We start from the raw sequence: 26258 nt of genomic DNA, 5'->3' as shown, positions 1-26258 counted from the left end.
CGGCTACGCAGCAGGGAGGGAAGAAGGTCGCCATTTACATATTTCGGTGTCGACGGATTGGGTTTATCGAGTAGCCTTGCCAGGGGCATTGGTGCTGCGATCTAACAACCGTCGAACGGGGGGGTTAAACAGTCCAAACTGACTGAGTTCTGGCTTCATTGCTTGCTACTCACTCTCTCTTGTATCATTGCATTCCATCCTTTACATGATATCCTGTGGATACGTTGGGAATTTGTCTATAGTCCTGCTACATAGAAGTGTTGATGAAATAACGATGCTTTGTGGTTCTTGAAAACTGTTCTCTTAATCTACTGGCTGCTGTGATCTCAAGCTTCAACTACCATTCTCACCAATAGGAGAAATTGGCTTTCCTCATCGATCGGGTCCAAACGAGCAAGCACCTCGGATTTCGAGAAATAAGCATTCCGTTCACAAGGAGACTGCCAGCTACGGGGTGGAGCAAAACGGGCGGAAGTGGGAAGATCTGCAACACTCCCGCGGAAGCGCCTGGACGAGGCCAAGTTTTACCCACGTAGATCCCGCTGGGTGGTGGCCTGGCTCACGCAGCGCCACACTATCCAGCATGAAATCTGCCGACTACCCTTCCCCCAGGGACCTACAGAAACTATGGCTCAACTGGCCTCTATTACATCCTATTCGATCCGGGGATTTCCACCACGAAGGAAGTTGCTTCCGGTTCGAGAATTAGTCAGTTCTTCCCAGCGTCGTGTTTGCCCGGTGGCCAATGTGAGGTTCGGATGTGTGAGATGCGTGTGAAAGAAACGCGCGAGTCGACCTCGGCGAACCCGGCGGGCCCTCCCACTTTCCACGTACTTTTTCGTCTGAACTCTTTGATGCGGCGTGCCTGGGCGGTGCCTGGGCTGGCGTCATCGCTGTTGGGAAGTATGCTGTTCTTCTACTTCTAGACGCACCCTTCTCACATCGAAATGGATCTCTCTTCTAATGGCTGGCCACGTTTTCGTCTTCTGGTGAGCGGTCTGAGAGATTAGCTATTTGGAGATTTGTTGAGATCTTTGAAGATTTGACGATACTGCAATGCATTATTGATAGCGTAGATGATCGGAAGAAATTTCTAGCCAAATCCTATCCCTTTTCCAAACACTGACGTCCCTGCGGAGAGATTGAATTTAGTATGCCAAAATTCCGGGAGGTGTATGAGGTTCTAGAACCGCCCGCTGTTCGGAATTCACACCCCCTCCGGGCGAGCACGGGTGAGAACTTCAGAAAGCCTCACTTAATTCTAGGACGTGAAGATGCTGGTTTTTTTTGGGGGGGGGGGGGGGGCGTGAAGTAAAAAAGATTTTTCTCCCACTGGAGATGGTGTGGTGTACGTCAGCGGGAATGCCGGGCATAGCAGGAGCGGCGTGCCACCTTCTCGTTCATTCTTCCCTTTTGACTTCCTGTTGAATGCCGCGCGGAGTTGGGGTGACATGTGTCCCCGTTCCTGCGGGTGTGTAGATTGAGAGTTTCCGAAATCCAGAATGATCCAGAATGGTGGTAATTACCTCGGAGTTCCGAGGTTCGGTTCCATCCCCTTGGATTCTCTCTTTCTCTTCTTCTCTCAATAAGTTCATCTGCGCGAATTTGAAATGTCTGCGAAATATCCAACAAAAGAGCGGATGGCGTGCGATGTTTCACGGAAGTTTGAGAGCACACTCGAAATGGGATTTCTGCTGCCCTGTTCTCTTTCTTTTCCGGATTCGGAAATACGGGTCCGCCGTTGAGAACCCCCCACTCGGCTTCCGCACATTGTTTGCGGTCCGGGGCCCCGGGCCCGGGTGGGTGGGATTGAGGAGATGGGGAAGGGGAAAAAAGAGGACAAGCTTTGATGATTTGAAATGTTGTCTGCGGATAATATGGCCAGGCTTGTCGGGTTGATTCTGCACCCCGGCGGAAATCTCGGAGAGTTTTGGTTTCTTGCCTTCCGCGACGAACGGATTCCGAGGGTGGGTTTTTGGTGCGTGGTATTACTATTCAAGTAGGACAAGAGCCGCGTGCGTGTGTCAAAGTGTTCCTTTGAGGACGAGGTTCTTCGGGCTATCTGCATTCTTCCGCCTTCATCCACTGTGGTTGAAGTAAGGTATGCTGAGCTTCTTGGCGAACGGCTTTGGCTTTAGAAGAATCGTGGCGGAAGAGGTAGGTAAGCTATATTTCAGGAATCCCTGTTTTTCATTGCTCGCAACTTGTAGGAGGGTTGCTTGCCGTTACTCTCAGAGCGCTAAGATGGATAATCACCACGGTTTATTTGTCCAGGCTTGGGGATTCTAAATATCTAGTGGTTTGTACTCAAGTCGGCCTCACCGGGCTTGGTCTGCTTCTGTTCTACCGAAAAAAAAAGCTGCAGGCTTCTGCTGATGACGATACAAAAGTATACCAAAGAGCGCAGTTGTCCTGTACGTTTTATGCGTTCAAAGTTGGTCATGGCAGATGTAGCTATCTATCTACCCTTCTGGGCTGATAAACGACTTCATACTCATCGCCGCCCCTCTCATTCTGAGGCAAGGTTCCAAGTAACGGTTTCAACTTTCGTTGATAATGCAATGTCGCAAAATTGATGAGGTAGTTTGTCTAGTGTTTCTACTTCAATGTGGAGGTCGGGTGAGATCATTGCTGTAAGGGAGACAGCCTCGCTGCGTTCTTCCAAGAATTCCGCCCAGATTCACGTTGGCCTGTACAGGAAGTCCTCGACATGCCTATGCTATAAGAGTCATGGCTGCCTGGCCATGATCATACATTATCAGACATCCCTCCATCCAGGCGCGGTCTCCTGCGTATCCCCGACTCTGCAACTCCAGGTCGCGGAGCCAAACACGTCAAGGGGCGAGAATTCCAGGCTCAAAGTCTCAGAGCTCACGCTGTCCGTACAACATATGCATACAATCCGGTCAAAGGAAGGAGTGGCACGAGACAGCATTTGAGGCTGAAGCTATCGCGAAACAAGATGATGATTATCTACGGATACTAACAGCAAGTCAATAAGTACTACTGTAGGTGTCGAAGAGAAGCCTGCTCGGGCCGAGGTCCCGCAAGCCGAAAAACCGCAGTCTCGGCGGTTCCCCTTTGACGTTCCATTCCGTAAAAGGGGATCCCGGCAGGGACGGAACGGCAAGATGACCTACCCCGACAATCCGTGCCCGCTCGCCAAGAAGGGTAATCCAACGACAGTTTTGTTAGTCTATTACTAGAAAGCCGCAATGTAACTGCCTAGTTGTAGATTGCTCGGAAGACGCGGATGTTTTTGGCTGCTTTTCGCTCCCAGCTATATCTGTCTATGTTGATGTCTAGACAGGTCTTAAGACACCCACAACGCAAACCCTGAGAGAAGCACGCATGGCATTGTGTCATCTCACTAACAAACCCAATCGGGAACAATCACATTGGCAAGGATCAAATCCCAACAGTAGCGGTCAAGGAAACTCCTGCCGTCTACACTCCCTCGGCCGAGACGGGGTCACTCGTGATTCGGGAGGATGAAAGTGCGAGGGAGCGAAACTATTTGCTGGAATATCCTTACACGGGAAAAACACGCTATACGCGCAAGTGAAGCCGTTAGCGCAGGTCCATTGTGCCCTATGGTAGGTAACTGCCTTCTCGAAACCCTGGCGCTTCCTGCAGGCACGCTCATGCGGGATTCATGCGGTTGAAGATGAATAGTGGGACACACGCGAACAGCAATCAGCCCAGCGGTTGACTAGCCGAGATGGAGGGTGGTAGCGAGGGGGCCATCGGCGGGATGTCTGGTACTCTGTGATGGGCAGACTGAAGGCAGGGGAGAAGCGGATGTCGAACGGGTGGGTTCATCGATACGCGGCTGGATTACGTCTCACTGCTGTAACTATTGGATAGTTACGTCTTTGTTGAGAAGACACGGACTGGTGAACCCAAAGTATTGTGAGCTTTCAGAACAAGAACCGGCTCAAATCACCTTGGTTCTCCAGTAATCCTCCAACCTCCCACAACGGGGCCCCGCATTCAGCCGAAGAATCCGCTCCGAGGTCGCCGGGGGAAATCACGCTTGTGGCACGGACTCGGAGCCAATTAGAAGGTCGATGCCCCTCCATCCCTCCTTCGGTAGCCGGTTCAGGCGCCCCTTGCTTGCGTGTGCCCACTGTCCACATCAGAACAATTGGGGGCGGTGGAGGGAGGGGGAGGGGCAGCTGGGAGGAGACAACTGAGTGCCCCGCCATCCCACTAGGTCGGGTTCCTGGGTGACGACGCAGCTTTTGGACACATTTATGGATAGCCTTTTGCGCGGAACGATGCCGTTAAAAGATCCAGGTAGTAAAATGAATGTGGTTTGGATTTTCAGTCCGGGTGACACAAAGCTTGAGAGGCTCCCTCCCCATGGTTCACTTGGACAGTCTTACCTCGTCATAAAGTTGTGTCCCGGGTGTACCAAAGCGGCCTGGCATGTGAAAACCTACCACAAAAAAGAGACCATCCGCCATGCAGTTCATCGGATGTGTACACAGGCAACACAGGAACACAAGAGGACAGATAAAGAAAGAGATAGAGGCAAGATAAGCCTACTGCAAAACCTTCTGCAGAGCTTATCTGCATCACAGACACTTGGCCTCGTACAGCCTCTCACAAACATCACACCAGTTGATTTGCCTGTTCATCTGTCTAGGTTATCCCGCGCCAGGCGAGCCGTTTATCTCACACCATAAGGTATCCTGCGCTTTATCCCGCATCCCAAGACGGCTCATCCATGCAGACCTACCCAACGCAATCCCTCTCCAACCCGAAAAAAACGCGCCGTTCCCGTAACCGTTTAACCAAAGGCTGAGGTGCTCCTGTCACCCACAGATAGCTCCACCAGAGCTGTCCCTAGGTGGCCTGTCATTGTTCAACCCCGTCCGTCCGCCCGTCTCACCGCCCCTCCCAACAACGGACGACGTAGCGCCAGGCGGCCCCCATTCCTCATCCTTCCGCCGGCGTCCCGGATAGCTCCTTGGCCTAATCTAAGCACCGCAGGTAGCTTTAGACGAACCATCTTGTATCTCCCGCAGCCTACCGAGCTATATACCTACCGTACCTTACCCACGTCTCCCGAACCCCTTCTCTTCTCTTCTTCTTTCTCTCTTCATCCCATAACCACAAATCACAGAGAATAGTCTCACCAGGATCCCAAAGCTTTCAACCAAAAACCACCACCTACACCAAAACCCTCACCAATCGTCTGATCGCGCTTACGAGTCGCGATCAACCCCGTCGTCAAGACGTTTTCCAACCTCCTCAACTCGTAAGTATAGCCTCATCTCACTCAATCACTCAACATCAGGTTTCACTGTCCACATTACAATCTCATAAACCACTTCCACGAAACATTTGCTAACTACAATGTCTAGGGTCCATCACCCGTACGCAGGAGCCCGCTGCTCAGCCGCCCCCGGGGCTTCAGCGGACTCGGCCTTTGATCTCTAAAGGCCCTTCTCTTCAACGAGAACAAAATCAAACTACCGCCTGAACACTGAACAACAATCTACCTCTCTATCACATTACCATGGCTCCCCATGCAGAGGCAGACTCGGGCTCCGCGCACGGAGATGGACCAACCAACGGCAACGGCGCCGTGACTACTAACCTTGCCCACCACCCCCAGCACGACCGCGAGCTCTTCACCGTCGACTCCCCCAACGTCGTCTATAACGACAACGAGATCCTCTCAAAGTACACCTACCGCACCACAAAGGTCACCCGGGACGCCGCCACCGGCAAGTACGTCGCCAAGCCCACCACCACGCTCTACGAGTTCAAGACGGACCGCAAGGTCCCCAAGGTCGGCATGATGCTCGTCGGCTGGGGCGGCAACAACGGCACCACCGTCACCGCCGGCATCCTCGCCAACCGCCGCGGCCTCGAGTGGGATACCCGCGAGGGGCCCCGCGCCGCAAACTACTACGGCTCCGTCATCATGGGGTCCACCGTCAAGCTGGGCACCGACGCTGAGACGGCAAAGGACGTCAATATCCCCTTCCACGACCTGCTTCCCATGGTCCACCCCAACGACCTGGCCATCGGCGGTTGGGATATCAGCAAGATGAGCTTGGCCGACGCCATGGACCGCGCCCAGGTGCTGGAGCCGACGTTGAAGATGCAGGTCAAGAAGGAGATGGCTGAGATGGTCCCGCTTCCCAGTATCTACTACCCTGACTTCATCGCTGCCAACCAGGAGGACAGGGCCGATAATCTGATCCCCGGAAGCAAGGCCTCCATGGCTCACGTTGAGCAAATTCGCAAGGACATTCGGTAAGAATTTTCTCTATGGGCTATCAAGTGACATTTTTGGTTGCTGGTGGTGGTGGTGTTGGTGCTGACTGTAAGAATAGCGACTTCAAGGAGGCAAACGGTCTCGACAAGGTCATTGTGCAGTGGACCGCAAACACGGAGCGATACGCCGACATCATCCCGGGCGTCAACGACACCGCCGAAAACCTGCTCAAGGCCATTGAAGAGGGTCACGAGGAGGTCTCGCCCTCGACCGTCTTCTCCGTCGCCTGCACGCTTGAGGGTGTTCCCTTCATCAACGGCTCCCCGCAGAACACCTTCGTCCCCGGCGCCATTGAGCTAGCCGAGAAGCACGGGTCTTTCATCGGCGGCGACGACTTCAAGTCGGGTCAGACCAAGATGAAGTCGGCACTTGTCGACTTCCTCATCAACGCTGGTATCAAGCTGACTTCTATTGCGAGTTACAACCACCTGGGCAACAACGACGGCAAGAACCTCAGCTCGCACAAGCAGTTCCGGTCCAAGGAAATTAGCAAGTCCAACGTGGTGGACGATATGGTCGAGGCCAACACGGTGTTGTACAAGGAGGGCGAGCACCCTGACCACACCGTCGTCATCAAGTACATGCCGGCCGTGGGCGACAACAAGCGCGCTCTCGACGAGTACTACGCCGAGATCTTCATGGGCGGTCACCAGACCATCTCGCTCTTTAACGTGTGCGAAGACTCGCTGCTGGCATCGCCGCTCATCATCGATCTCGTGCTCGTAGCCGAAATGATGACGCGCATCCAGTGGAAGGCTTCTTCGTCGGATGGTGCCGCGACCAAGGACTTCAAGGGCTTCCACAGCGTGCTGAGCATCTTGAGCTACATGCTCAAGGCGCCTCTGACCCCGCCGGGGACCCCCGTCATCAACGCGTTGAGCAAGCAACGTGCCGCGCTGACTAACATCTTCCGCGCTTGTGTCGGCTTGGAGCCCGAGTCTGAGATGACGCTCGAACACAAGCTGTTCTGATGCGTTGCCGGACTGCGGATGAATATTCCATTCTTTGCCATGCCACCTGGCCCTCCTTTGAATTGTTGCTTTGCTTTTTTCCAATTTGGGGGTTCGATAACAACACGATTACCTCATCCGATCACTGAAAGTTGCGTTGATGATTTGAGATAGTACCTATATTATTACAAAAAATACAGTCAGTCTTTACCGCGATGCCGTAAGCGTCCCACATGTCAGAGTTTTGGCATCTCGTATCGTGAAGCTATTTGGGAAGCAGCCACGCAAGCTCTCATAACTTGAACCTTAGAAGTGCCGCTCTCGAAAGCGAAAAGGTTAAGCTTGCTGGAAGCATGGACGTGTGCTGTCGCTGTCAAGAGTCGAGACGAGTTTGTACCTAGAGGTGGTGTCAAGCTGGGTGTTGATTGGTCGTTGAGGGAAAAGACGAAGCTGTTAACCGTACAGCATTGAAGCAGATGGGACGGCGGCCAATCAGTGCGCTGAAAATGCTCTCCATGGCTTTGGCCCAGACACGCCGCTCGTTATCTTGGGAGCATCGGACAATATCAGTCAACATGTCAACTGCGCGGGCCTCTTTTTAGTGACAGGCGAGAAAGGACGGACCCAGGCCAGGGCCCTGGTGGCTGGAGAAGAAAATATCTGGAGCTTCTGGAGATGCTGAAGAATGTTTCGAGCCGGGGTGGCTGGAATGACATTCCGATAATTCGTATCCAGCTGCCAACAGCCCTGTCCTCTGCCCGTTATGTTCTCCGCAGTCAAGCGAGGGAGAATGACGAACGTCGATAGACGAGAGGAAAAAGGGGGGAAACTCGGTGGGAATTCTGCGAGGCGTTCGGTGTCGGTAAACAGAGGCGCAATTGCATGCTGTCCAATGGTGAAGGTCTGAGGGACTAGGTGGGGCGCGGGGATATCCCCAAAGCTAAATTCCAGCCCCGAGTAAGACGTAACGGTGCAGGAGCAGGGGAACAAAGGGGACTCCGTACTTTCTGTAAAAGACATGATTTGATTGGGTCAGAGGCAGGAGCTGACCTTGTTAGCTGCCCCTGGAGGCCTGTGGAGGGACCAAATGGCGACCACTCGCGACGGCCCTAGTTGATGCTGAGTGCTCCGCTGTGCCTGATCTGCCAAATGGTTGCCGGGGTGTTGCTGGTGATGAAATTGCCCAGCTTTAATCAAGCATAACGTAGCAATAGAACCGTAAGTAGGCGGGTGAGACGGCTGCTTTGGGTGGGAAGAAACCACACTGAGAAGCGCAGAGAGAGAGAGAGAGAGAAGAAAGAGAGAGAGGAAGAAAAAGTACGAGGTGGGAGGCCGGCGGGCGGGAAGATGCAAGGGAACCGGGGAACGGACAGCGGGCAACCTTACTCATCCCTCCGGAAGGTACCTTACCTTCCTCTGTCTTTCTCTGAAGAAGGTGGGAAAGACCTACCTCATGGAAGGGACACACCTAATTACCTATTGAGTGAAGAAAAAAAAAAGATACATCTTCATTTGCCAAGACGGGCCATTTTGACGCAGGCGCGTGTGTCGTCTGCCAAGTACCTTATTTTGCCTTTCAGACAGCCTGCCTTCGCCCAAATCAGCACTTAATCTGCGTTTCCTGATTTCTCCCTCTATTACCCCTTGGGCGACAACGCCATTATTTCTCGTAACCTTTCCCTTTCCTTTCTCTCTTCCCTCCTTCCAGTTGAAACATCACGTCAAACCTCGTTCACGACTGTTTTCGCATCATCGACAGGCGCCACGGCCGCCACGACCACAGATAGACTTGCGACAATGTTGTTTTCTACACTTGGGCGCGCTGCCCTTGCTGCTGGTTAGTGTCCTAGCTGCTTATTTGCGCGTTTCCCCATTGGCGACCAAGTCCAGCAACGAGGATTGGCGTCATCCTTCAGCTTCAATTCAACAGAGATTCCTTCTTTTAGAGGCACAGATGTACATATTGATTTGACACACTGAACAATTCATCGCCATCCTCGTCAATCTAGCGGGAACCCCACACTGACATGGACTTTTCTCGTAGCCGCGTTTGCGACATGCTCGTTTGCACAAAGCTCAAAAGACGATGATCTCGGCCAATCCACATTTGTCGCCCCGGAAAACAATGTCGCCTTTGGCTTCACCGTCCCCGAAAACAGCGGCGAGGACATCTTCTTCACGATGCGGGCACCCATCGACCGCACATGGGCCGCCATTGGCATCGGCCAGGATCGGATGGCCGGTAGCTTGATCTTCATGATCTATCGCGACGAGACGGGCAACAATGTCACCTTCTCACCTCGCATAGCTTACGGAAACTACGAGCCGACGTACTACAACAATATGCAGTGGGACGTTCTTGCCGGGACGGGTGTGTTCAACAATTCCATGTACTTCAGTGCGCGATGCACTGCCCACTGCAGGAGCTGGGTGGGAGGATGGATCGATGTCTCGAACGAGAACCAAAAGGCCATCTATGCTGTTGGGCCCAAAGGAAGCTTCTTCTCGAATAAGCAGGACACGTCTGTCAAGTTCCACGAGGAGTTTGGCCGCTTCACACTCAACATGAAGCGCACAGTTGGCCCCGGCGACGCGCCCGTGCTCAAGGACAGCTCCGTCAATGAGGGCACAACGCAAGTCTCTGCCAACGATGGCCGGAGAGACTACAAGTCCATCTTCCATGCGGTTCTGATGGTGGGCTCCTTGGTTTTCCTCATTCCTTTCGGTGCCATCCTCCTTCGCTTTGGAAACATGGTCAGGTGGCCCGCCCTCAACCAAGGTGTTGCTTTGGTTATCGTTCTCATTGGTTTCGTGCTCGGTGTTCTAACCAGCTTCTGGTACTCACGTGTAAGTCTCCGTAAGCTTGGATTGAAGAGGTGTCGATGCTAATGTAGACAATAGTCTCGTGGTTTCAAGTCAGCACATCAGATCATCGGCTTCATCGTGGTTGGCTTCCTCTTGGGTCAATTCGCCATTGGCTTTCTGCATCACCAAAAGTACAAGAAGACGCAGCGCGATACACCATACAAGGTTGTTCACCAGTGGCTCGGTCGCATCACGATTGCTCTTGGCACGTTCAACGCATTCTTGTAGGTCAAAAGTCCTTCAATAATCCTTACAATATGCTAATATGTGCAGGGGCTTCTCATTCGCCTTGAACCGCCGATTCAATTACTTCCTCGCTGCATTCATCATCCTCATGCTTCTGGTCTCGCTGTTCTTCACCTTCGGAGGCAAGTGGGTCCGCGGCCGGCTGCCCGCTAAGTTCGGCAACCAAGGAACGGGCGGGTACAACCCGGAGCCTTGGAGACAAGCACCTCCGCAAGGCGGATACGCATACACCGGTGCCGCTCCTCCTGCCTACCAGCCGCCTTCTCATCAGGCCCAAAGCGTCGGTCTGACAAGCATGGTGGCGGATCCCACGCAACCGACAAAAGAGAGGAGTGGTAGCCGCGACTACCGGAACAACGACTTGGGTTCTGCGCACCAACCGCGCGAGATGGTATAAACCACTGGCTCGGTGTCACTCCGACTTTGGCATGAAAGTCGTCTGCATTTTTGGCGTTGTGTGGGACAGGGAAACGAAAGTGAATGGAAAATGAATGCTGGGTAGTCCTTGCTGACGGCCCTCTGCTTCGATGCTATGATTTAGCTGTATATTTAATGTATTTCCCACATCTAGTTTCATACCAAAAGATGCATGATTCGATGAACGACTGCCTTCTCATCCCAAAGATATTGGAATGGCTAACAAGAGTAGTCTGAGACTAACAATGCGGTTGCTAGTCGTAGTGCTGAGCGAGACCGGGCGGCGTGACGGTCTTCGGTACCGAATCGGCATATTGCGACATTCGTCGTTTGACCGGCGGTGGGTCAATCACCTGAAGATGCCAAAGTTCTTTCTCCATCGAGTCTTCCTTGTTTGCTTTGCTATTGAGTGGTGAGAGATTCAGATCCCGCTTGCTTTTGAATTGAACAAACAGAATGTTATCAATCAGGCCTGGCCGGAGGGAGAAACGCCAAGAAGCTCCGCAACGGTAACTCTAACGCACGGGATCCGGCGCGCCGTTCAACATCAACGGTTCGGTTTTGGAAAAAGAAATTGCGGGTACGTCCCCGGTCTCCCGGCGCCGGGATCGGCCGTTGAGAGCTCGGCCAAGTTACGACTTTTCACCGTCGTGACGTACCCGCGTGAAGCGGTCAATTAAGTACCTCAGCCGCAACCATGAATGACACGCGACCTGCCAAGAGCTTATAGAGTGTGTGTATCAATTGGCGCGCCGAACCAGAGCTTCAAGCGGTAGCGGCTGACTCTTGTTACATGCTTGCCCTTGTGAGGATAAGTGGCGGCAACTTGCTTCCGTTTCGTTTTTTTTTTCTTGCGCTCGCCTGTTGCCGCACGGCTCGATCCCGTGCCGGCCTGGGCGGAGTATCCCCGACGTCTATTTGATCTTTTGTACTTGGGCCCAGCTTTTTCCAACTTCATCTCTGGAACAACCTATTGTCAGCATTCTTGCCTCCCCTCATCTTTGGCCGGATGGTATGCAAGGCCAGCTCTTCTTTTCGTGTGTCTCGCAAGCACCCATAAACTTGTAAAATACACGAGATTTCCGTCACTTTATCTCTGACGTAGACACGTGTGTGCTCACTCGTAACGGCCAACGAGATACACCCTCAATTATTCCCGGTCGTTCTTCAACGGTGGAGTGTAACCTCGATACCAAAACCTCGGCACCGGGGCTCCTACACAATGTCGTCGCGGCGCACAGAGGACGAGCTGGTGCTCCAGCACCATGATGAGGATGCTGACACCGAAAGAGGGGAGTACTCGGACTCGGACGACGATGCGGATGAGGACACGCCAATGATGCTGGGCCAGACCGATGGTGCGGTTGAGGCTGCCGATGCGCCACTCTCAAATGCGCCCCCCAAACCTCCGCCGCTACCTCTCGTCAAGAAGCCTGAGAAGCCACCGCCCGTAGCCTGGCGCGATCTGCCAAAGAAGCAGCAGTTGTTCGTGATTACGATGACGAGGTTAAGTGAGCCTCTTGTCCAGACTTCTCTCCAGGTATGTATCTCTTGAATCTCCGTCAAGCTCCTTCGGCGCAAAGTTTCAGAACATGTTATATCCAAAGTGCTCTCACGCGCATTTCCGTATGGGAGAGGCTTGTCTCGAGAGTAACTTCCCACCCGCTAACACCGTCTTCAGTCCTACATGTTCTACCAACTCAAATGGTTCGACCCAACGCTGCCCGACTCCGTAATCTCAAGCCAGGCCGGCATCCTCCACGCCTCTTTCACAGCAGCACAGTTCATCACAGCCATGATCTGGGGCCGCCTCGCAGACTCAAGGCGCTTCGGCCGCAAGACGGTTCTCATGATCGGCCTCCTCGGCACCTGCTTCTCCTGCATCGGCTTCGGCTTCTCCCAGTCCTTTGCGCAGGCCCTCTTCTTCCGCTGTCTAGGCGGCGCGACAAACGGCAACGTCGGCGTCCTGCGGACAATGATTAGCGAGATCGTCCGGGAAAAGAAGTTCCAGGCCCGCGCTTTCATCTTGCTGCCCATGACCTTCAACATTGGTGTCATCATCGGGCCCATTTTGGGAGGTATCCTCTCCGACCCAGCGGGGAGCTACCCTTCCTTGTTTGGTGATGTTGCTTTCTTCCGGAAGTACCCCTATGCGACGCCAAACCTGCTCAGTGCAATCTTCCTCTCCTGCGCTGCCCTGTCCGTCTGGCTCTGCCTCGAAGAGACCCACGACGCCCTCCGCGAAGAGGGCCCGGACCTCGGATCCCGCGTAGGATCAAGCATCGCCTCCCTCGTCCGTCGAATCGTTGCCCGTCGACGAAGGGGTTTGAACAGCAACGCAGATGCAGCCTACACGCCCCTCCACTCCAGCTCCGCAAGCACAACCGACGTCGACGTCGAACTCTCCCCGGAATCCGCACCACCACCGAAACAAAAACCCCGCCCGCGATACCGCCACCGCCTCCCCTTCCGTCGCATCTTCACCCGCAACGTCCTCATGACCTTCTCCGCGCACTTCTTCCTCGCCTTCCACGTCGGCACCTTCAACGCCCTCTGGTTCGTCTTCCTCTCGACCCCGACCTCTGCCTCCCCCCCGCACCTCCCCTTCCGCTTCTCCGGCGGGCTCGGCATGCCACCGCAGTCCGTCGGCATGGCCATGGCCATCCTCGGCGTCATCGGCATCAGCCTCCAGCTGCTCGTGTACCCGCGCCTGTCGGCGCACCTCGGCACCGTGAAAGCCTGGCGCCTGTTTTTGTATTTCTTCCCGGTGACGTATTTTCTGGTGCCGTACCTCGCCGTCGTGCCCACCACCGACGCCGCGCCGCCGCCGGGGCCGAAGGGCGGGCCGGCGATTTGGTTCGCTATTGTCGGGGTGTTGCTCTTCCAGGTTCTGGGGCGGACGTTTGCGCTGCCGGGGCAGACGATTTTGATTAATAACTGTACGCCGCACCCGTCTGTGTTGGGGACGATTCACGGGCTCGGGCAGAGTGTTAGTAGTGCGGCGAGGACGATTGGGCCCGTGTTGTGCGGGTGGCTTTATGGACGGGGGCTCGAGGGAGGGGTTGTGGGTGCTGTGTGGTGGGGTTTGGCTGGTGTTGCAGTGTTGGGCGTCATGGCGAGCTGGGCTGTTTGGGAGGGAGATGGGCATGAGATTTGGATTGATGGGGATGAGGTTGCTGCTGAGGAGGAGGAGGAAGTGCACAGGCGGTAATGATGGGTTTATGGTAGAAGGAGTGGGAGTTTGGAAGTTTGAGCCTGTATGGTTTTTTCTCATACTCAGTTACATAGCCTCCAGAGCAGAGTATAATAATTCGTAGATTTCTCCAAGGTATCTTAAACTACCTTAGCCTTCGTTACAGTTTCAACTCAAAGAGATATGTAAATGCTGGTATGCACTACTACAGGGTAATAACGTACAGAGATATTCGCAAAGGCGTAGCTCTCCTTCGCAGCACACGTACGCCTACCTCATGCCAACCTACATCCTATCCTTATTTACTTACGTTCTTAGCATAAACAGAATAGTTTCAACCACTATGAAGTCAGATGCAAACTCCGTGCGCCCATCAGCTTGCCTCTCAGGTCAGGTAGAAAGAGTTAAAATGACAGCTCTCTCGTTCTGGAGATTCCTCACTGCTTTCGAGTTCGCTTGCCAAGCTGCTTCATTCTCGAACCAAAACCCTCTTGACATTACAGACGCAAGTGGAGGAAGGAAAGACTCCGACGTAAGGACCAATGAATCCGTGGTGCAGGCCATGCGTGATGCAGGGGCCTCGGGCTTCATACCAGTTTCCAGGTTTTTTCTTCTTTTCGTATGCTTCGGCGGACGACATTAGAGCCTGCTGCTGCTGCAGGTCGAAAAGGGAGTTTCAGGCTGTCTCATTGCCACCAACGTGCTTGCCGGCCCTGCTAACTTATTTCAGGGTTGTCGATCTTTGACATGCCACTGGGCGTTGGAGACTCAAGCGGGTTCTCGCAGCTTGGTGTAACGATGCTGTTGGAAGTGGTTGTGTGATTTATATGCATGAAGCGCGGCAAAATCCTTGGCTCGATTGTCGCCAGCCTGATCGTGCAAGCCGCCTGCCGCGTTTAACCTATGTCCCTTTTCTCTCCTTCAGAGAATAATTCAAGTATTTAGTAGTCATGCTGCTTGTGCTTGGGTCGTTCTACTATTCGTTCTGTCTGCTCTTTCAAACTCTTCCCTTGCTCTCTTTTTCTCTACGTCTACTTACTGAGCCTATTGAGCGTCGGAATCAAAAACCCTTTCCACAATGCGGATCGCCTCTATCCTTCTTCTTCTTCTGAGCCTCCTCTTTCGGGACTGTACGGGGAGGTCCACCTTCTACCGACCACCGGGCTCCGGTCCCGCCGGAGACTTCCGAGACAACCCCCAGTATACGTTGGGCGAGATAGTAAAACTCCAATGGGAGACTGACGACCCTTCCATTGACTTATACCTCGTTCAAAAGTTACCTGAGGACGAGGTCGCTGCCCTTTTGTTTGGTTAGTCAATTTAATGTAAAAGCAGTGAGCCCAACGCAGATGCTGCTTGCTCTACGGCTTTTGAAGTCAAAACATTTTACTTACCCGATTGATTCACAGTAGACGAATCTCACACGCCCTTTGGCTGGGCTTGGAACGTCTCCCTCCATACCTTTCCGTCCTGGCATAGCCCGGATCTGAGTAACGTGTACTATCTGCACTTGCAGGCCACTCTGCCTGTTGGCGTCATTGGTGCAGGTGTTGCGTCCCACTATTTCAACATCACCCCCAGCGCCGCGTCATCAGTCTCGTCGTCGGCCTCACCATCATCTTCGACATTGTGGACATCCGTTGCATCACCGACTACAACGCCGAGCGCAACGAGCACATCAGAGCTGGACCGTGATGAGCTATCGACTGGCGCAGTGGCTGGTATTGCGGTCGGAGCGACATTCGTTGGGACGCTCTTTGTAGTAGGATTAGCGGGATTTCTGTTCTGGCGGCGGTGGGGGACCAATGAAAAGAGGGGAGGGGAAGAATTAGGCGCGATCATCACTGCGAACGACGGGAACGAGATACATGTCTACAAGAGAGATGTATCCGAGCCATCGAGTGAACTGTTTGTTGAGAGTACTCGACGCTTCGGAGCCGAGGGTTCGAAACTAAGTGAGATGAGGTTTGAGATGTCGGGAGACTCGGTCGTACGCAAATGAAACGTGGAGTTTAATCAAGCTGATGGAATTCGTGACTATTAATAAAATTGAGATTTAAACGTGAATTATGCCCTCTCTTAAATACGGGGAGTTCGTCGTTAACGTGTAGGATAGATGTATGGACACCACCTACTCTTGGTCAACTACACGACCAGCATAGGAATCCAAAAAGGTCGTGGCAGCCTCAGTAAATTCCTTCGTACATGGAGATGAGATTAAGAAGCGAAGGTTGAAGAGTCACATGATATGCGTAATGACCGGTAGGCGTTTTCTTGAGTTTGACAATCTGGATCATAAGGCAGACTTCTCAACACAGGAATAAAATGTCTCTGAGCTTCCCATCTCTCAATTTCCATGGTTGGGCGAACTCCAGGTTTTGCATTCGCGCTAGTAATGCGATGGCTTTGTGTGACACATTTAATTGGTGTCGTCTGCTGCAGTCCCTTTTCAGCTTCACTCCAAAACCGCCCTGGACGGCGCAACTTCATGCCGAGCCTTCTGCGGCTGAACATAGCGGTCACGGATTCGAGACATTTGATCGATGTTCTTAGTGTAACGGTTTCAGACAGCCAAGAATATCAAGATACCCAGATTGCCCTCTCATATCTGTTCTTGGATGCTAAACACGACATCGTCCCCAAGTCGTGATATTGAGCAACGAAAGACAAACATGGATTACAGCAGACAACCATATTTTCCACCTCCGCCAGGTCAAGCTGGAAATCCACCACCGCCGATTCCGCCACGCCCGGAAACAACGATGCCAGCAATTTCTCCTCCCGATGACTATTCGCGAGGGCAATTCCAACAACCTCAGACTGTGCAAAGTCCTCAATATGGCGGTCAACATCCTCAACAAACTTACCAGCCCACATACGGCGCTCCTTCTTATCATCAGAGCCCCCCCAACAGTCACAATTATCATCAACCAAGCTCCGCAAGCCGACCTGAGCCAACTCCTCAGAACTCTTATTCGAATGGCCAGCCTCCCTACACCCAGCCGTACTCACCCTCAGCAACGTACACGCACCCTCATCAAGGACCATCATCGTCCCAGAGTCCTAGTCTATCAAGTGCTCTGCAACAGGCGACCTCATTGTTTTCGGACAGTGACAAAGTTGTCAAGTCTTACCATGGACTCAAGAGCAAAGCCAGAGCCAAGTTCACCCAACTCGTCTCGCAGGGCGTGACACCTTCACAGCCTACCTATAATCCTCAGGTCCAGTACGCTCAGAACCACAACCCGCCGTATAACCCTTCACCATCGTCTCTTTCTCCAGTTCATCCTCCCGGCGCTCAATACCATCAAACTCAGCAATCTTACTACCAGCATCCGAGCCCAATAGGAAACTTGGCAACTCCACCAGCACAGTCTCCCTGCTATCACCCGCCCCCTTCTCAGGAACAGGCCTATCCTGTACCATCTCATAGTTCAGCTGTGCTGTCACAGCAACGAGATCAGTATAGTCAACAGACTCAAAAGGATTCATCTCCTCATTATCTGGCTCATATCCCACAAACCCCCGGGAACGATGGTTCATCTGGCATGCCGATACCCAGTGCCATCTTTTATGGGAATGACAATCCCAATTCCGCCGTTCAGCAACACACTGTATCTACAGCTTCAACAGCAACTCATACACCGCCTGTGGTAACACTGCAGCAACTTCCTGAGCATCAGCAGCATATTCAACTTGTCCAGGAAGGGACCTCTCGCCCAATTGAAGCTACGCAAGAGCCAGGAAGACCTACAGCAGGCGCTATTCATCTCTCGACTTCGGTGACAGAAGTCAGTACTGCTGACTGCCTACCTACTCAACTCCGCGTTGCCGAGAAGGTCGCTCATGTTTCTCACGAGGAAGTACCGGCAACCAGTACAATCGATAAAATCTCCACCATGCTCAGCAGTGTGAGCATTCGCGAAGCCATTTCATCACAGAGTAACCCTCCGGCGCCTGATGATGTCGACTTCCACGACTACAAAAGAGCCGTACCCCGTGTCACCGAAGATGGGGAGCCCAACACAGTCGTTTGGGAATGCCCAGCAGTCCGAGAGGTCAGGTATGAAACGGACTGGTATCATATACCAGACATACCAAACTTTCTCGTCTGCACACATTGCCACGAGAGGTGCCTTGCACGAACACCCCTGGAAGGCTCTTTCATTCGCACCAGACAACCGGAAGGACGTTGTCGGTTCAATGCTCCCCGCATCACCGGACTCCTGCTACCCGAGTGTCTCAAGCGCAGAGATATCACTCCTCTGCGGGAGTTCATGACAGCTCGACTTGATGTTCAGGACTGTAAAGGGGCCTCGGGCGCGGATGGCTCAGCAGGAATCAAATGGTTCAACCCGCTTGACGACAGACTCGATGGTTTCGTATCTTGTGAGGCTTGTTATCAAGATATCGTGCTGGCAACATCGTTCCGTGACAAATTTGTTCCGCACGACTCACCCCAAGCATCCGATGCCGTCTGGGCCTGCGACATCTGTCTCCCCTTCATGAGTCGATCCATAGTCAGACTTTCAAAATCAGGAGTCGGCGGCTGGAACTCATGGGTAGAAGCAGCAGCGAAGCACATTGCTCTGCCTGAATGCGACAAGGGGCCCGTATCGCCCTCCTCCAGACGCTGGATGCGACTGCGCGGCGAGCGGCATCCGGATTTCAAAATGTGTGAAAAGTGCTACGAGAAACATGTGGCTCTGACGACACTGGATAAGGACTTTGAGTCTATTCCACATGTGCCGAGTCACACAGGGTTAGACTGGATGGACGCCGCACTAGGCTATACAACGACGGAGCCTACACCCATCACATGCAGCATGAATGGCTTGCCCGCTGAAGTCGCACTCACAGATGCCAAGGACTTTCAGGACATCAACGTTCTCTACCGTGCTCTGGAGGTCATCCTCTCCTGCCCACCGTGTACCGAACGGGGCATCATCAACGGCACGTGGTACACGTTGACCGGCGGCGGCTGTGACGGCCATAGGATCTGTGCCCCATGCCACGCAGCCTTCATCACTCCATTCGGACTGGACCGATTCTACGAGAAATCTCAGAGCGAGGAAGCAGGAGAGACCTACTTCTGCAGCTTCGAGCGATCCTCGGCCCCGCGATGGGTCGAACACATGAACCGCAATGCCGAAGCCGTCGAAACCGGCGTCTGGTCCCGCTACGCCGTCTTCGTGCGCAAATTCGCCGGCGTCCCGCACTGCGCCAAGGAGAACCTCGTCGACAACCGCCGCTGGTATGGGTGGGACGACTGCACGATCTGCCCAGAGTGCTACATCACCTTCTGCCAGGAGAGCTCGCCACCTCCCCCTAGTCTGACAATGGAATTCAACAACGACCTTGTCGTCGAGAAGAGGATGTGCTGCCTGTACTCCCCGCGCATGCGGCAAAAGTGGATCGAGGCGTGCGAGGCGGGCAACGCGGAGGCTCTGATCGAGTTTTCGAGGGTGCGGCACGGGGTTTGGGTGCAGACTGTGCTGCAGGTCCAGGCGCTTCGCCAGATGCAGGATATGCAGATGATGAATGCCATGCATGCGGGCTTCATGAGTGTCACGTACCAAGGTATTGAGGGTATCAAGGTGGTTTCTGGCACGACAGATGGGTACGAGCATGGGAATAGTCAACTTGGATGGCATGCGACGGAGGAGGGCGCGACGAGCGCAGCTTTTCGGAATCAGATGCAGGTTGGAATGGCTCAATCTAATAGTTCGAATACATGGATGACGATATGGCAGTTGTTGCTGAAATGGTCAGAGTATGAGTAGCGTGAGCAGGCCACGGCAAGCCGGGTGTGCGGTTTTATCTAGTTTCTCTATTCGACTTCATTTATGAGCATCCTTACTTTAGTGACAGCCTAGCTATGTTATTCGCCAGTGGTATTCATTACCTCTTACATCCGCGAGACTAACATACACCCGAGAAATACAGCCACGATAAAGCAAAGTTCTTTCAACCAAATTTTAACCACAGTTTCAAGGATAGTAGACGGACCCGACGAGCTGCTAAATCCTACAGATGTATCGGGACTCGATTGAGTCCTGTCAGATTCGGGATATCTAACGTGAGACGACAACTCATGGAATATTTAGATTACAATGGTATGTATATGCACACCAACAACCCATAAATACCTAGCTCAAAGTCTATGACGGAATAGTTGGCTCAAAAACGTCCTCTAAAACATCAACAACACCACTCATCCAGCTATCCCACGACGCAGGATCCTCCTCATCCTTGTAAAACTTGAGCCATCTCAGCAAAATCCGGTACGACCCCTTCTTCAATCCCAATCCTATCGTAGCCGTAGCATCAAGGATGCTGTAAGACCACCCAGCCTGGTAACTCGTCTGCGGCAGCCACCCATTCTGAATCATGTTGGACCCGAGTATATCAACGCCCGCAACCGTGCCATTCTCCTTCATCGACGTCTCCGTGAGGTTGTCGAACTTAACGCTAGGATCGAAACCGTACCACGTCGGCGTGAAATTCGTGCTCGCGCGCACAATATCGAAGCGGAACTTGCGCACGGGCTGCAGCGAGGTGAAGAGCGCGACCGGGTAGTCCGGGTACTGGAACGAAAAGGCGCGGTAGTTACCAATGTCGGCCTTATCGCCGTTGGCAAAGACCTGCGGGGCCGAGAGGGGATCGCGCGTCGGCGTCAGGGCGTTGGCGCGCTGTTCCGCGGTGATGTTGTTGAGGCCGACGACGGGCGTGCTGCTGTAGTTGTAGGCTGGGCCCATGTACGGGATCGTGAAGTTCTCGTCAGTGGGGGAGGAGGAGATGCCGATGAAGCCGGAGAAGAGCGGGACGAGGCTGGCGTCTGGTGAGGATGGGGGCGTGATTGAGAACGTGACGTTGGCGGAGCCGCCGGCTGGGACGGTGACTTGGCTCCCGCTCGCGAAGTCGACCTTGGCTGAGAAGGACGAAGGGATGTAACCGACTTGCGCGGTGCGGCTTGAACCCTCTGAGAATGGCGCTGCACCAGCAGCAGGCACGTTGGAGAAGCTGTAGGTGATGTCGGTTCCCGACGGGTTGTCGATGGTAAAAGTAGCCTCCTCGACATCAACCAATTTGAACTCCCCTGGAGATACCACTGTTCTCGGGAACACGGCTTTGTGAGCCTGAACCAGACCCGCGCCTTGTTGAATTGAAGGCGCCATCAAATCATAGTCTGCCATGTTGACTTGCTTTGCAGTGGTTTGTATCAGCTCAAAGATCTCTTCGACAGACAAGTCGGGATTCTGTGACTTGATCAGAGCATATACACCAGAGATGTAAGGCGTCGCCATGGACGTGCCGCTGATGATGCCGAAACCGCCGCTATTCTCCATGAGAGGGAACGTGGCTAGGACCGCTCCCCCTGGGGCGGCTATCTGGGGCTTGAACGCGAAGTCGGCGTTGGGTCCTAGGTGACTGTCAGTCAATACATCAAGACGAGCTGACTGCGATAATAGCAAGACATACCGAGGCTGCTGAAGTTGTTTGGAGATCCGCCACCGATTTGATCCACCAGAAGAGGCGTCTGGGACTCAACAAGCAACTTGTACTGTCCGGTGCTCTTGGCCGCATTCGAGAGCGTCTCGTCGATAACGCTGCCCATGGAGTAGACGTACCCGTCTGCAGTAAGAGACGGTGTTGGCACAGCGTGGCCTTCAATGAAGACATCATCGATGGTAGGATCCGGGTACGTAATGACACGAGTGAAGTTTGCCGCAGAGGCATACGTCTGGACCTGCGTCGGCGAACAAGAAGGCCCTCTCTTGACGGCGACAATGTAGTCGGAGATTGGCCCCTGAAGACTACTGGCTGGCGGGTAATCGGAAGCCGAGCAGCCAAACTTGTACCCTGACGTATTTCTCCCGGCCCAAGCAACAGGATACTCCCCTTCCGGGAATGGATGCAATGCTCCGTAGCGGAATTCGGCACCGTTCGAGTCACGGATCGGGTACGTTGGAAACTTTGCATTCTCCACAGACGCAACGCCAAGCCCGTCATCAGCTCCGCCCGGCAAGTTGATGGAAAACATGCCTTGCGTACCAGAGTTGCCGGCAGCAGCCACAACAGCGACGCCTTTTGCTCTCAACGCGGCAACGGCAGCAGGGAGAATCGACCTGGGATAACCCGACCAGGTTCCAAACTCTCCAATCGAGATACTCACAACATGGGCACCCTCCTCAACGGCCCTCTGCATAGCCGCAACAATAGCATCGTCCGACGCGCTCCCATCGCACCCAAAGACGCGGTACATGCCCAGCGTCGCCCTAGGAGCAACGCCAACGAGACCGGGAAACATGGAGGCGTTCGAGGAAACCTCCATACCGATGATGCCCGCCACATGAGTGCCGTGGAAGCTGTCAAAGCAGCCCGGTCTCGGGTCCGGGCCCGGGTTCGGGGTGGAGTTGCTGAACCCGTAGTCGTCGCCGACAAAGTCGTAGCCGAACTCGACCTTGCAGCCTTTCCCGAAGCATCCTCCCAGCGCGGGGTGCAGGTAATCGATTCCTGTGTCGATGACGGCGACGCGTACGCCCTCGCCGAGCACGCCCTTTGCGTGAACGCGGTCGACACCCGTCATGGCGTGAGGGCTATTCCAGTCGACGTCCGCCCTCCGAGAGAGCAAAGATTTGGGTTGCTCTCTGCTGCTTTCAAAGTTGCGGGTGGCGTGTTTTTCGTGGCCTTTGCCGCTGGAAGGGGACCTCTTCACATTATTGCTTGGGCGATGAGGGTGCGCCACGCTCTGGACGGGAACAACATTCTGGACACCCGGAAGAGCTCGCAACTTTTCACTGTCCGAGTCGTCGTCCAGAGAGACCGATACTCCGTAAAAGACACTCTTGTCGGTGTACTCATATCGCACTCGTAGTGGAATAGACGCTTCGGCTGCCTTGCTGGCGAGATCATGCGGACTGATGCTGAGCCCTTCGGCCGCGGAATCTGTGGACAACTCGACAAAGTACGTCTTCGGCACTGCTTGGGAGGTAGCTACAGCAAGACAGCAAGCCGCTGCCGCGGCGAAGTGGGCGATGAGACGCATCGTCAACTAGACGATCGGGCGGCTTCTCTCCGGACAGACAAGTCTTGGAAAGACTCTAAAGCCGAACGTGCCCCAGACCGTATTCATTGTGCGACTATGCTGTGATTTTAAGAATTCAAAGTCCGATTGCCATGGGTGGTCGTCAATACGACACCGAGATAACCGGTTGTGGGTCGTGACGGAAAGGGCGGGGTTTTCTCGTATTTGGCAGATCTTAATTCCCTGGCCCAATCGACTGCTATTTCTAGGCCGGGGATAGAATTAAGGAGAGCCCGCTTGTGGACCAAGGCGAACTTGCGGGAGCCAAAGCCCGTGAGGTTGTAGTCAAAGTTCTAGCGGAAATAGTCCTGGTTTAGAGAAATAGATGGAGAGAATATCATGCCGTTAATTACGCATATATTACAAGCCCGACGAGAGATCTTTTTTCCCTGGCTCAAGTAAGTCGACTTATGGACAGGTAATTTTATCAAGGTTGTGATGAAGGTGAAGCAAGATGTGATGGTCTCAAAATCGTCACCGGTCTACGGAATCGTTGTAAAGCAGATTTATTTGTCTGGATGTATCTTCAAAGTTTTGTCTCACCAGTCCATTCCCCAACCGACCTCTCTCAAGATCTCTTTGGAGACCATGGTCAGGACATGAGTTCATCACCAAAAACTTAGCGTCATTTCTCTTCATTCTCCACCATCTACCTCCACGCTCACACGTAGTGGCGTGATCTATTTCTTCTTCTGGCCAGCAACGACAGTGATCTCCTTGGGGAGCTCGGCCACGTAGGGCAGGAACTCGGGCTGACCGGGGATGTACTTGCGCAACACTTCGGGGACCTTGAAGCCATCGGGCGTCTGGTAGTTCTCCATGATGCAGCAGAGGGTTCTCTCGGTAGCGCAGAGGGTCTTTATTGTGGTCAGTATGAGCGACACATACGCAACACCAAAAGTGGCATCAGAGGAGATAACTTACAGCGTTGAGAGCGTGGACGTACTCCTTGCGGCCACCACCGGGCGCCTTTGTGGGGCAAAATGTCAGCAAATTTCCGGTTTAGGAGAACTACCATAGCTTCTTTGATGGGACTCACCTCCTTGGCCTTCTTGACACCGTAACGGACCTCGAGCTCGCGGGTCTGGTAATCCGTGCCTGTCGTCCATGTTAGCATTGCTGAACCATAGTGTGCGTAGGAATTTGATCTTACAGTTGGAGCAAGACACAAGCTCCTTGTACTCCTGCTGAAAGGGGAACCAAGCCTCCAAATCGTACTTCTTAGCGGCGGCGTTGTTCCTGAATATGTCAGTATTCCTCCATAGTTGGCAATATGTAAAGGGTTGCTTACAGAGCACCAGAGACGATGGAAACAACCCTGTATTTGTAAGTCAGCTTTCAAGCCCCCAAACTCTGGTCTGATGTAGCCTACCGGTAGGGAAGACCCAGGCTCTTGTAGAACTCCTCAGAAGCGGCAATCATCTCGTCAAAGTGCTTCCAGCTGTCTTCGGGCTTGCAGAAGATGAACTGCTCAATCTTCTCGAACTGGTGCACACGGAACAGGCCCCAGGCCTCCTTGCCGCTATACAGGTATACCATGTTAGTCAAAATCTACAGAGGGGGGTAAGAGCGTCATCTGGCGGGGTTTCGAACGTACTGCTTGCCGGCCTCCTTGCGGAAACATGTGCTGTAACCGGCGTACTTGATGGGCAGCTGACCGCCTTGGATCCACTCCTCGCTGTGAAGTGCCGAGAGGGGCTGCTCACTGGTAGCAATGAGGTACTTCTCTTCACCATCACCCGTAACCTTGTACCTGGAGAATCTGTCAGAACACTAAATAGTGAATTTCGGATTGGGGGGTCCGCCCTACAGCTCCTCGTCGAAATCCTCAAGCTGGGCGGTCTTGGCCATCTGGTTGCGGTTCATAAAGAAGGGAGGCTGGTTAGGAGTGTATCCCTTGTTGAAGAGGAACTCAAGACCGTAGTTGATGAGCGCCTGGTTCCTGTTCGCGGGGGTCAGCTTCCCTATCGCTACCGCAAGCCTCACCCTTTCTTCTCCTCTGGCCAAGAACGTACAGGAACAGTCCGTAGCCGGTCAAGCAGTATCCTCTGTGACCGACAAGCTTGATAGCGCGCTCAGGGTCGTAGCCTGCGAGTCTGGTAACAATCTGGTGGTGGCTAAGCGTCTGCTCAGTCTTGGCACCGAGTCCGGCCTCGGGCTTCCATTCGCGCTCCGTAACGTTGTTGTCTTCGTTATCGCTGATGGGAACGGACTCATGAACGTAGTTTCCGATGCTCTTGGCCTTGGCGTTGAGCGTGACGAGCTTCGCTGTCGCCTCATCCTCCTTGTCCTTCTTCTGCTTCTGGAGATCCTCCTTCTTCTTGAGCAGGTCGTCGGCGTTCTCCTTGTTCTTCTTCTTCATACCAATCTCCTTCTGCACAGCGTTGATCTCGCTTCCGATCTGCGTCGCAGAGTATTGGGTCTTGCGGTGGTCTATTCGGCTCCGGAGAGGTTCGTGTTAGCCCACATTTGTCCTTCCTACCCTGTGCGCGCAGCTATGGGCATAAGGCCTGGTTGGATTGGGAATTCGTACCATCCCACAGAGCGATAACCTCGTCGACAATCTCGACGGGTGCATGGCGACGGCGCTGGGAGTCGCGGATCTTCTCAGGGTCACCACCGCGCTCCTTGATGAAATCTTGGAGGTCGAGCATGATTGTAGCTTTTGGTGGGGGTAGAAGGGAGGTTGGCGGGGCGGACTATAGTAAAGTGTACTCGTTAAAAAGGCAATCCACACACGCGTTCCGAGAAGAGTACAGCTTACACGTTCCTTGGGACTGCGGATGGTTTGCAGCTACGTCGGCGTGACTCTCTCGAGGTGACTCAGGAGCGACTTTGGAGGGTGGTAAATTGTCGTTGCTGGATGGTGGTGGGGTTCTTTGGCGGGGGCGGAGCTGAGGCGGTCAAACGCAAGGGGTCTTTCGCGCCTGCCTTTACCGATACCTCGACCTACCTACGCGCTCATGCGACACATTCAATCACTCAATGTACAGCCACCAGGGGAAGACAAGATGCGTCAAATGCAACCCAATTTTAGTGCAATTGTGACCCAGTCATATTGCATACCGTGGTGAAGCGCAAGATGTTCTCCTTTGCCTTCCAGAGCGCTAGCTATTGTACAGTTCTGCCGTGAATACCTTGAAGAAACGAACCCCCAGACCCTTTTATTCCCCGCCCTCGAGATCATTTTCGCCAATGTCCAAT

General features: G+C 53.5%; 7 protein-coding genes across 7 annotated transcripts; 5 read left to right on the top strand and 2 right to left on the bottom strand.

The window, feature by feature from the left end:
* Positions 1-5527: 5527 nt before the first annotated feature.
* On the top strand, positions 5528-7266 carry CCOS01_06035 (myo-inositol-1-phosphate synthase; the record flags this gene model as incomplete). Its single annotated transcript, XM_060454207.1, has 2 exons — positions 5528-6273; positions 6354-7266. 2 exons carry the CDS (start codon positions 5528-5530, stop codon positions 7264-7266), a joined length of 1659 nt encoding a protein of 552 aa, XP_060315979.1.
* A 1776-nt stretch (positions 7267-9042) lies between these two features.
* Positions 9043-10753, top strand: CCOS01_06034 (uncharacterized protein; the record flags this gene model as incomplete). Its single annotated transcript, XM_060454206.1, has 4 exons — positions 9043-9082; positions 9290-10092; positions 10147-10334; positions 10384-10753. The coding sequence occupies 4 exons, from the start codon at positions 9043-9045 to the stop codon at positions 10751-10753; spliced, it is 1401 nt and encodes a 466-aa protein (XP_060315978.1).
* Positions 10754-11995: 1242 nt separating this feature from the next.
* Positions 11996-13984, top strand: CCOS01_06033 (major facilitator superfamily transporter; the record flags this gene model as incomplete). Its single annotated transcript, XM_060454205.1, has 2 exons — positions 11996-12313; positions 12455-13984. 2 exons carry the CDS (start codon positions 11996-11998, stop codon positions 13982-13984), a joined length of 1848 nt encoding a protein of 615 aa, XP_060315977.1.
* A 1060-nt stretch (positions 13985-15044) lies between these two features.
* CCOS01_06032 (uncharacterized protein) lies at positions 15045-15661 on the top strand (the record flags this gene model as incomplete). The annotated part of the gene is made up of 3 exons (XM_060454204.1): positions 15045-15276; positions 15376-15494; positions 15548-15661. The coding sequence occupies 3 exons, from the start codon at positions 15045-15047 to the stop codon at positions 15659-15661; spliced, it is 465 nt and encodes a 154-aa protein (XP_060315976.1).
* A 977-nt stretch (positions 15662-16638) lies between these two features.
* Positions 16639-19749, top strand: CCOS01_06031 (uncharacterized protein; the record flags this gene model as incomplete). The annotated part of the gene is made up of 1 exon (XM_060454203.1): positions 16639-19749. One exon carries the CDS (start codon positions 16639-16641, stop codon positions 19747-19749), a length of 3111 nt encoding a protein of 1036 aa, XP_060315975.1.
* A 378-nt stretch (positions 19750-20127) lies between these two features.
* On the bottom strand, positions 20128-23015 carry CCOS01_06030 (peptidase; the record flags this gene model as incomplete). The annotated part of the gene is made up of 2 exons (XM_060454202.1): positions 20128-21389; positions 21449-23015. 2 exons carry the CDS (start codon positions 23013-23015, stop codon positions 20128-20130), a joined length of 2829 nt encoding a protein of 942 aa, XP_060315974.1.
* A 719-nt stretch (positions 23016-23734) lies between these two features.
* On the bottom strand, positions 23735-25708 carry CCOS01_06029 (seryl-tRNA synthetase; the record flags this gene model as incomplete). The annotated part of the gene is made up of 10 exons (XM_060454201.1): positions 23735-23911; positions 23979-24023; positions 24094-24152; positions 24208-24293; positions 24346-24372; positions 24427-24576; positions 24652-24807; positions 24865-24996; positions 25070-25487; positions 25588-25708. 10 exons carry the CDS (start codon positions 25706-25708, stop codon positions 23735-23737), a joined length of 1371 nt encoding a protein of 456 aa, XP_060315973.1.
* Between the last annotated feature and the right edge of the window lie 550 nt (positions 25709-26258).

The sequence above is a fragment of the Colletotrichum costaricense genome, assembly GCF_030867565.1.
Source record: "Colletotrichum costaricense strain IMI 309622 chromosome Unknown Scaffold_5.1, whole genome shotgun sequence".
Classification (NCBI taxonomy): domain Eukaryota; kingdom Fungi; phylum Ascomycota; class Sordariomycetes; order Glomerellales; family Glomerellaceae; genus Colletotrichum; species Colletotrichum costaricense.
Note: the sequence above shows the minus strand (reverse complement) of the source record. Positions and strands in the feature narration are given on the sequence as shown.